Genomic DNA, 10,410 nt, shown 5'->3' with positions numbered 1-10,410 from the left:
CATCCAGTTTTGAAATGATTTCGATACCCATTTTACAGAGACATGATTAATTTTCCATCTAATTAATTAATCAATCACTATATGATCACCTTTTCTTTAAAAAAAATAAGATCACCTTAATTCTAGAGTATTGTGCGAAGCGAAGAATAAAAAAACCCGGCTCCGTGAACATTTTGAATCCAGATTTCAAACGGTCCAAATCTTTAAATTGAAATCATCCCGACCGTTCATCAAAACCAGTAATCACCGTCCGATCACAGATTTCCCTTCCCCGCCCCATCGCCTTTCCCAAATTCAAATTCACTTCCACCCTAACCAGTCCCCCCCAAATTCAAATCGACTTCTCCCATCTGCTCATCTCCCACTCACTTCGATCCGACCCGAAATGCCGTTCATATCGGACACAGCCAGCGCCATCAGAAGCCGCTTCGGGTTCCACGACCACTCCTCGAGCACTCCGAATCTCCACAAATCCGCGTCCAAAGAGAGCTTCTCGGCGGTGCGGAGCATCGGAGACTGGGACGACGACGATGTCGACGGAAAAGCCAGTGCCGCCCCGACTTCGTCAAACCAGAGCTTCGAGTTTCATGAAGACCCTTCCTTTTGGAAAGACCACAATGTGCAGGTACCTTGAACAAAGAAACATTAGTTCTATGGATTTCCGAAATTAATTTGTTAAATCCAAATGAAGGTTAATTTGTGCTTCGAATCATAATTTGCTTCACCGATTCGTGTTGAATTTGATGTAGTTTTGAGGTTCCTAAATCTCTAACTCATATTTGGAGCTTTTGATCTTAAAATTAAAGCGATTAGGGTGAAACTGTTTTGGTTAGGTTATTATTCGGGTTCGTCCGCTTAGCACCGCTGAAATATCAGTGCAAGGCTATGGCAAATGCGTTCGGCAAGAGAGCTGTCAGACAATTGCTTGGACTGGCCATCCCGAGTCGCGGTTTACTTTTGACATTGTTGCAGATGAGAATGTTAGCCAGGTTAGTTTTCTCATTTGGCTGTGTTTTTTTTGCAATTTTGCCGCTTTTTCTTTCTTCGGGCGTGGGCTTCATTTGAGGTTTGTCATGCGCAGGAGCAACTGTTCAAAGTGGCCGGATTGCCAATGGTGGACAACTGCATGATAGGCTATAATAGCTGCATGTTTGCTTATGGCCAAGTGAGTCTTCAACATTTTTTGTTTCCAAAATAAATATTCTTGTTTGTGTGCATATTTTCTTGGTGATTAGTTTGTCTTTGGAAGTATATGAAGATTGGAGGATATGTTTTCATATGACTTAACTGTGTCTATGCAGACTGGAAGTGGAAAGACCCACACAATGCTTGGAGATATTGAGGGAGGCACTGGAAGGCACAGTGTCAATTGTGGGATGACACCTAGAGTGTTCGGATATTTGTTCTCAAGAATTCAAAAGGTGTGTGACTTGTAGAACCAGTGGTATAACTTACTACCAGGGTATTTTGTAGCTTTGGTTTTGATAGTGCAACATTTTTATGAGGCAATTTTTCATTCAGAAGCATCCTTCTTGCTTAATGCTTCTTATGACCTACTCCCTCACTATATAAAACCTTTTGACGTTTACTATTTTTGTATTTGGGAAGGGATTTGTTCTTTTTACATCGGTCCTAGCCTTAGTGGTCAAGTAATCAAATTAACACAAGCACTTAACTTGAAAAACAGTCATATTTAATTGAGACACAATCATTAGGCTGCCTACATAACTCACTTTCCACCGTTTAGTTCTATTCTAAGCTGAAAGTTAGATGGGAGTTGCACATTGAATCTTATCTATGTTTAATATTCTTTGCAAGATACTAATGCATGTTTCTTTGTTTATTGTGGAGTACCAGGAAAAAGAGGCTGGCAGGGATGAGAAATTAAAGTTTATTTGTAAATGTTCTTTTTTAGAAATATACAACGAACAAATTCTAGACCTTTTGGACCCTTCATCTAACAACTTGCAGGTATGGATCACATACAACAAAGAATTTTCTGTTCTACAGTATCAATAAAAATATATAATAATTGACTTTGTTCTGAATATCATGAGCATATTGCAGATCAGAGAAGACATAAAGAAAGGAGTTTATGTGGAAAATCTCAAAGAGGTTGAAGTGACAAGTGCTCGAGATGTTATCCAACAACTTATTCAAGTATATAAGACCTCTGCTCAATGTTCTCATATCATTTAAACTTTAAACATTTGAATTAGTAATAGTGCTTTGCAGTCATTCTGTGAATCTTAATTGTGGTATTTATATTGATAGAAAAGTTTCTCTATCTCATGCTAAATTTGTGGGCATTTAATTTTCTACTGTGAATTTGCTTACTTACCAAACTTCATTTTGTTACAGGGTGCAGCTAACAGAAAAGTAGCTGCTACTAATATGAATCATGCTAGCAGTCGCTCTCATAGTGTATTTACGTGCATCATTGAAAGCAAAGTGAGCAAAGTCTTTTCTTTTTTTTTTAATTTTCTTTTCCTTACTGAAGTTTAAACAATCTTGGCTTACTTTTCTTCCTCTTTTCAAGTGTTAGTTAATTTGAAATTTTGTTTGATCTTTTGTTACCAGAGGGAATGCCAAGGAGTAACTCACCATCGTTTTGCTCGGCTTAATCTTGTTGACTTAGCAGGGTCTGAAAGGTAAATGTGAATTTTCAATTTTATTTACAAGGGGTTGGTAGGGCAAGCCTTAGGGCACTGGAAAGGTTGCTCCCTTTGTGACCAAAAGGTCATGTGTTCGAGTTGTGGAAACAACTTCTTTGCAAAGCAAGGGGGGTAAGGTTGTGGACGATAGACGTTCACCCCCCCCGCAAAGCGGGGAGCCTTGTTGGCTTGGGGTTGCCCTTTATTTACAAGGGGTTAGTAGTAAATAGAAGGATGTTATTGAGTGTTCAACATGCCTCTATATGTAGTGATAAAGGGAAAGGAAGAGATATAATGGTAAACTACCGAGCTTTGAAAATGTATGCTATAAGAAGCTATTTTCTATTCAGTTCTTGGCACATTTTGATTAAGTGTGAATCTCTGGGGAAGTATGACTTTCCATATCTATGCATTGCTCCCAGTATCAATACGGGAAATACTTCATCATTAATTCAGCTCCCGTAGTGATTGAAAGTGTCGAGTTTGATATTTGTCTATGTGTTCATGGCAGGCAAAAGAGTTCTGGAGCTGAAGGTGAGCGTCTAAAGGAAGCTACGAATATCAACAAGTCTCTTTCAACATTGGGGTATGTTTCCTCTAATCTTTAGCCTTTTGTGGTTAAAGAAATTTCCTACAAATTTTGTTATCATTGATGTCAAGTGCTAAATTAATTAACAATTCATTTGCTGACTGAATTTTATATTTTCAGACTAGTGATTATGAATCTGGTGAACATGTCGAATGGGAAGTCACTTCATGTTCCATACAGGGATTCAAAGCTTACATTTTTGCTTCAGGTATCTTGTGATATTATATACAATGCTATCAAATTCAGTTATTTCTCATTTGTGTTTATATGTGGTTAGTATTATAGATAGTATAGTGAAGAAATATATGTTTGATAACATCATGTATTGTGGGCTACAAATTTGGACGTGTAAGCCTAGTTGTTTGAAAATTCTCAATTTCTTGTATAATCCTGATTCTGTGTAACATGAAAACTCCATTTTGTTTCCTTTTCAGGATTCTTTAGGAGGGAATTCAAAGACAATTATAATAGCAAATATTAGTCCTTCTAGCTGGTTAGTAAATCTCCTTGTCTTACACTTCTTCTTGTTGTGCTATACTTATGCTTTCCGTTTATACCATGTAATCATAAGCTTTGTTATTTATCTATGTTTGCAGTTCCTAGAGGTTATTGGTTGTGAAGCCTTGTTTTATGTTTTAATTTTGATCTTGTAGAGTTCCTGTTGTTGTACATTATAGTTTACGGTTTTCTATATGTTATATGACAAGATCAATCACGCTTAATGTCTTATGTGGGGTTTTGCAGCTGTTCGTTGGAAACATTGAGCACTTTGAAGTTTGCACAGCGTGCTAAATTCATTAAGAACAATGTATAATACTTTTTTCTTTTGTTTTCTGCATGCACGCTCTTAATGTATTGGTTTTTCTGCTTTGAACATTTTGGTAAATAGTGAGATGATAGAACATTAAATACATGACTTATTATTTGCATTCTTCTTGTATTTCAAAATGGACTGAGTTTTACTATTGTAATCAAGGAATGATTTGGCTGAGCATTTTGGTACTACTTTACTAGTGGGATAAAAGGTTTATGTCAGTTATTGTGCTATGTTTACTCAGGCAATTGTGAATGAAGACGCATCTGGAGATGTCATTGCCATGAGGGTGCAAATTCAACAGCTCAAGGTATAATGTTTGATCTTCTTTGTTTTATGGGGAATACCACATTGTCTATAATTTTGTCATATAGATTGTGTTTGCTAACTATTGGCCTTATTGCTTGGATATCTTTCTAGAAAGATTAGGTTGGGGCTTGTTGCTTCACCGGTTTAGTCATTATAGAATTTATGACTTCACATACACTTTAATAGGAGCCAGCATAAAACCACTGATAACCATGGTATAATTACTATGAATAAGATAACTTTATACTGAATGCTGATTTTGAATAGGGTAATGAAACACCAAGGATTCTGCTGGAAGGCTATTTTGCAGCTTTGTGTCTTTGAGTCACTTTCTAGATTCAAATTAGACAAACTTTACTAAGTTAGCACTTCTAAATTGAAACAATGAACATTTCATAGCTTTTATTGATTTACATTCTATCTTATGCATACCTTCATTTATTTCTAGAAAGAAGTATCCCACTTACGAGGACTAGTCAATGGAGGAAATGGAAATCAGGACAATGATACGTTAGCTGCAAGCTTTCCAAGATCTCCAGGATCTTTTAAGTGGGAAGGACCTAATGGATCATTTAGTCCATTCGCTTCTGGAAAGAGGACATCTCAGGTATCAGCCTTTCTTTCTGAGTTGTAGAGTCGAAAATTTGAAAGTATGTATCTCTGAAAATTTCTGGTTAATAAATAAGTTCATTGGATTTTCAGAAAAAAGACTATGAAGTTGCCCTTGTTGGAGCTTTCCGGAGGGAAAAGGACAAAGACATTGCATTGGAGACATTGGCTGCTGAAAGCCAGGCAGCTTTGCAGCTGGTATGTATGAAAATATTGTCCTTGTGGTATTTTAGAGGCTTTTATGTATTGTTGCAGATCCCTTGATTATTTCACAAAAAGATTTTTCTATTCTTCATGATGTCTAATTCAATATCAAAAACTGATTTTGGATACGGCTTCTATAGTCATGCCATTATGTTTTAAGTTTTGTTTAGTTTCGGTCATTGTAATATTAATTTTAACTTTCTTTAGTTATTAAATGATTCAAATATTAATATTGGATGTAAACCTGGTGCTGAACCAGGCAAAACAAAGAGAGGATGAAATTCAAGGCCTAAAGACGAGGCTACGGTTTCGAGAAGCTGGAATAAAAAGGCTGGAAGCAGTTGCCTGTGGAAAGATCTCAGCTGAGGCACACTTGCTAAAAGAAAAGGAGGAGCATTTGAAAGAAATTGAGGTTCTACGAGCCCAGGTTGATCGTAACCAAGAAGTGACCAGGTTTGCGATGGAAAATTTGTGGCTAAAGGAGGAAATCAGAAGGCATGTCTTTGTTCTTATTAAGCCATGCGAGCCATCTTTTTCACAATATACAGTTCTTCCTGCTAGTGAGACTCATACAGTAGTGGAATTAATCATGATACACTAGTTTCAAGGGTTTTAAACTTGACATAAAGTTATCTTGATTCTATCTATAGAAAACTAAAATGTATCAGTTTCAGAAACACTCATTCACTTACGTCATCCATTTGAAAAAAGAACTGTTTTTACATCGAAATACTACATAGATTTGTTGCTTTTTATTAAATTAATCTTATATGCTGAATAATTTCTCTAAAATTTACTGGTGTGATTTTTTGAGATCGAATATTGCTTATTTACATTTTTATAGGTTGAAGTCATTTTATGAGGAAGGTGAACGAGATATAATGAATGAACAGATCATGGTGCTACAAAACAAGGTAAAGAAATTGCTTAGTATAAAATTGTTTGACTTAAATCATTGCTCCTTTGCCTTTTCCTCTGAACTGAACATTCTTCTTGTGACTAACATGTAGTTATTAGAAGCTCTCGACTGGAAACTCATGCATGAATCAGAGCGCTTGACAGCTCAGGTATTCCATGCATTGTTTTAAAGTTTAAAGGTGATTCCAAAGGATTTTATCTTGACATAGTTTTCATATCATTTGTACTATAGAATACAAATCAGGATGTGGTGATGGAAGGTCAAACTGATGATAATTTGCTGATCTCCAATCAGGTGCGCTGCAATTTATTTCCTACTTTTCCAATGATATAATGGTTGGTCAGTTTTTGAGTAGTATTTACTTTCCAAATGTGTGACAACTTACTGTGAGAGTTGTTTGTCTCAATAACTTGTTGAACTGGAAAGTACAGTAGGGTCATGGTGAGCATTTTCTGACATCAAATTAACTTTTTACCATGACCTAATTTTAACATCTAACCTGCATCGTGTTGTTTGAAGAGCATTGAACTAAAGTAACTTTCAATTAAGATTTATATTTCCCGAATAAATGATCATGGTTGTGTCCCAAATTCAAAGAAACACTAGGTTTTTTGGATTGGAGGTGCTTGAGTTCTTGAGTTTCACGCTAAAAGTGGTTGGATTTCAAGTTACACCATGTTTTACCCTCTCTGCTTTTATTTTCGTGTTTGTTGCTTTTTCTTCTATATGATTTTTCTTTTTCTTCTACATCTATGTGAACAGGAACAAGCATCACCTTGGCAGTCTTCAATTAAGGAGGAGAATGAATTTCTCCGTATGCAGGTAAAACATGCAAACAGTTTGTTTTGAGCTTTATTTCCATTGATAGAAGTGATTTTCATACATGATTCTAAATTGTTCGTGACAGGCCATTCATAACCAATCAGAAATTGACACGCTCCAGAAAAAACTGGACCTCTGCCTTGAAGAGAAAGAGAATTTGGAAAGGTATATCTTCCATTTGCCTGAGTGAAGAGGGGCTATTGAGAGTTTGTGTTTTATGAAATAGGTCTCATATCTTTTGCAAATTCTTGGGTCTTCTATTTTATGCTTTCTCCTTTTTATTTGCTATGGTATAATGCGATTAGGTTTCTACTCTTAACATTATTTACCAACTTTGCAGGAATATCAATGATTTGATGACAAAACTTGAAGAAGAGAGATCATCAAGAGCCACGAAAGAAGAGAAACATCAAGTTGAGCTTCCTTCATCCTCAGCTGATGTGCCCGTTATGAATTTCAGTGATCAACTGGAACTGGAAACCATGGTTGATGCCATCGGTGCTGCAAGTCAAAGAGAAGCTGAAGCTCATGAGACAGCAATAATCCTGTCTAAAGAAAATGATGAACTGCGTATGAAGCTTAAGGTTTTGATTGAAGATAACAATAAACTCATTGAATTATATGAAGGGGCCACTTCAGAGACTAGTTACAGAAATATTAACTATTCTGAATGTTCTCATGACGGCATCGAAGCTCACAGTAATGGTGGTGGTTTTGTGGAACTTGCCAAAGAAAAGGAGGCTGAGATGACTAAAGTGGCCGAGAATTTGGAACATCAACTTGCAGATTTGCATGAAGAAAATGAGAAACTAATGGGATTGTATGAAAGAGCCATGCAAGAGAGGGATGAATTCAAAAGGATGCTTGCATCTCCTATGTCTCTGGAGGGAAAGAATTTTATTGGCAATAATAGTCTTTCTGGTTCTGATGGAGGAGCAGTCTCAATGGAGGAATCTGGTTTGTCTGGATTGAATGCGCAAGCTGGGCTCGGCCATATATCTGATGAAGTGAAAGCGGAAATTGAAAGTGGTGGGTCGAAATCTGTGCTTGTTACCGCCGGTATATGCACAGTTAACACTGAAGGGGATTCTGGAAATGAGGTTGATGTTGGAACTGCGTCTGACATGGAACTGGACACATCAGTTCTCACCACAGTAAAGCTTTCAGAAGATCTCAATTTGGCCAGAATGAATCTGGAAAAAGCAGATGAACAGCTTCTAGATTCTGCAAAAGCTGTTGTTGCCTTATTTGGTTCCATCGAGAAATTAATTTTTGAGGTTGGAAAACTCTCAAGAGAAATTGAAGTAACGGAAAATGAAGTTCAGGTCAAGCAGCAGCTTTTTGAATCATATAAACTCCTCTCTGCAAAAGTGAAAGAAAATAGCAATCTGATTGACAAAAAGTTGTCAGCTCTCAAGTACTCCTTATCTAACTTTTCTTCCTCAGTAGTTTACTTTGAGCAACGAGAAGCTCGGGCAAGATCAAGGGTAGCAGCTTCGACAGCTTATCTGGACCAAAAGAAAGGGGAATTGGTCTGCCTACAAGCACAAAAGGATGAAATAGCTACCGAACAGATGAAAATGCAACAATCTGAAGTCGAACTAAAGAAAAGTCTTGCATGCCTGAAGTCAAAGCTAGAGGATGAAAACCGAAAACAGGAGAATGAACAGGTTCTCTTTGCGATAGATAATGTTGAGAAGATAGACCCCTCACAGAAAAATTGGCATTTGGGAGGTAAAGCTACCGAGTTACTGAAGTCTGCGGAAGAGAAAACTAAACTGCAGACGGAGATGAAGCAATGTCGAGAAACTCTTGGAGTCGGGAGAAGGAAACTTGAGGATCTAAACAGGAAGTCGGATAAGGTAGTTAGTGAGATGGCAGCTGTACAAGTGGAAATGCAGAAAGCTGTAAAGTCGGTGGAAGAGATGGAACTTACACTTGAGAATGTGTTAAAAGAGAAGGAAATGCTGTTGGAAGTAAGAGATGACGGAAAGACTGAAATTGAAAGCCTGGTCGTTGAGTACCAGCAGAATTTGTGTGAGTCGGATTTGAAGGAGGCAGAGTCAGAGATTTTGGAGGAAGACTTGCAGACTGAGTTACGAAAGTTGGAAGAGCTGCGAAAAGAAAGGGTTTTAGCGGCCGAGAAGACAATGCAGCTGTTGGAGACAAGGTCTCATCCATGCTTGTTATCAGAAAAGATGGAGGAAGAGCTTGAGAGTGTTAGGAAATACGTAGTAGAGGCAAAGTCATGTCTGCTAGGTAAGGCCGATTCAACTGTCAGTTAACGGAACCCAATCGATAGTTACCGTATTTCCACAAGAGAGGATGCTTTGATTGTTACACTTGTAATTAGCAACCACTCCTCTCGTGGTTCTGATTAGCCAACAATATTGTGTACTGCTACATTTAACTTTTTGTTGTTTTTCATTTTTCATGTTAAATAGAAAGCGTTGGCACAAGGCAAAGTGCAATTTCCAAGTGGTCGAATTTCCAAACTAGCAGGAATGTAATACATCTGTTTTAAAATTTTGATTTTGTAAATGAACTTTGTATACTTGAAACGAAAACCTGCAGATGCATTGGTTAGAAGATGTGATTACGAGATAGAACCTCAAGACCAAAGGGGTAGAGGAAGATCTAGGTGGACTTGGAAAGAGACTTTAAGAAAAGGGTTGGATTACTTGGATCTAACGAATGATGTGGCACAAAACCGAGCGCAGTGGCCTTCTAGGATTTATATATCTGAATCCACTTAGTGGGATAAGCCTTTGTTATTGTTGTTGTTAATGCACCTTGATACATCTCTTAATTTGTCTCATATGTAAAATGAATGGATCTTATATTATTTAATGTTTATGTTTTTCTTTCTATTTGAAAAAAGGGTACCAAATAAGTTTCATTTTTCCAAATGGAAAATATTGAAAACCTTTAAGTAATGGGCCCAGTTGTTAACCATTTAATTTTAGATTTTCAATTTGATTAGAAATAAAGGATTGGAAAAAAAGAGAGGGTATAATTGCTATATTCAATCACAGAGAAAATCAATGAATTATTATACAATTTTATAAACAATGTAATGCATACTTATATGCAATTGAATGCTAAATGCACACTAAAATGTGTTCGAAAAATCTAAAAACTGGTCTATGACACAACCCGAATCCAATAACACAAGTTACGAGGACGTGGTGGGTTGGCTGACACTAAATTGACCATATGACCCTATTGTGAGATGACGTCACAAGCCAACTTAATGACAAAGCCATCATAAGATATTTATGATGTGCAAGAATTTGAACAAAAATGTTCATTAACTAGTAAATCCAAAGCCGCTACAAAGTTCACTTATCAACCTCCCCACTTGGGACACAAATTAGTTAGAAGTTTCGCAATAGTAAACACATAAAAGAGGAAAAAGCCCCCTAGCCGCCGTTGAACTCAACGGTTTTCACCGGAGTTCGTCGCTGGAGTAGGGCAAACATGCATAGAG

General features: G+C 37.1%; 1 protein-coding gene across 1 annotated transcript; it reads left to right on the top strand.

Annotated features, from left to right (window-relative positions):
• Positions 1–279: 279 nt before the first annotated feature.
• On the top strand, positions 280–9,446 carry LOC126617439 (kinesin-like protein KIN-12E). The gene is made up of 22 exons (XM_050285502.1): positions 280–625; positions 834–989; positions 1,082–1,165; positions 1,302–1,421; positions 1,858–1,971; positions 2,068–2,160; positions 2,362–2,451; positions 2,581–2,651; positions 3,166–3,240; positions 3,364–3,451; positions 3,678–3,736; positions 3,988–4,051; positions 4,302–4,367; positions 4,815–4,973; positions 5,069–5,173; positions 5,439–5,674; positions 6,024–6,093; positions 6,190–6,246; positions 6,330–6,392; positions 6,861–6,920; positions 7,006–7,085; positions 7,261–9,446. Exons 1-22 carry the CDS (start codon positions 386–388, stop codon positions 9,203–9,205), a joined length of 4,095 nt encoding a protein of 1,364 aa, XP_050141459.1. The 5' UTR covers positions 280–385; the 3' UTR covers positions 9,206–9,446.
• The last annotated feature ends 964 nt before the right edge of the window (positions 9,447–10,410 follow it).

Source organism: Malus sylvestris, chromosome 3 (assembly GCF_916048215.2).
Source record: "Malus sylvestris chromosome 3, drMalSylv7.2, whole genome shotgun sequence".
Lineage (NCBI taxonomy): Eukaryota > Viridiplantae > Streptophyta > Magnoliopsida > Rosales > Rosaceae > Malus > Malus sylvestris.
The sequence above is the reverse complement of the archived record's forward strand: the minus strand, read 5'-3'. Positions and strand labels throughout refer to the sequence as shown.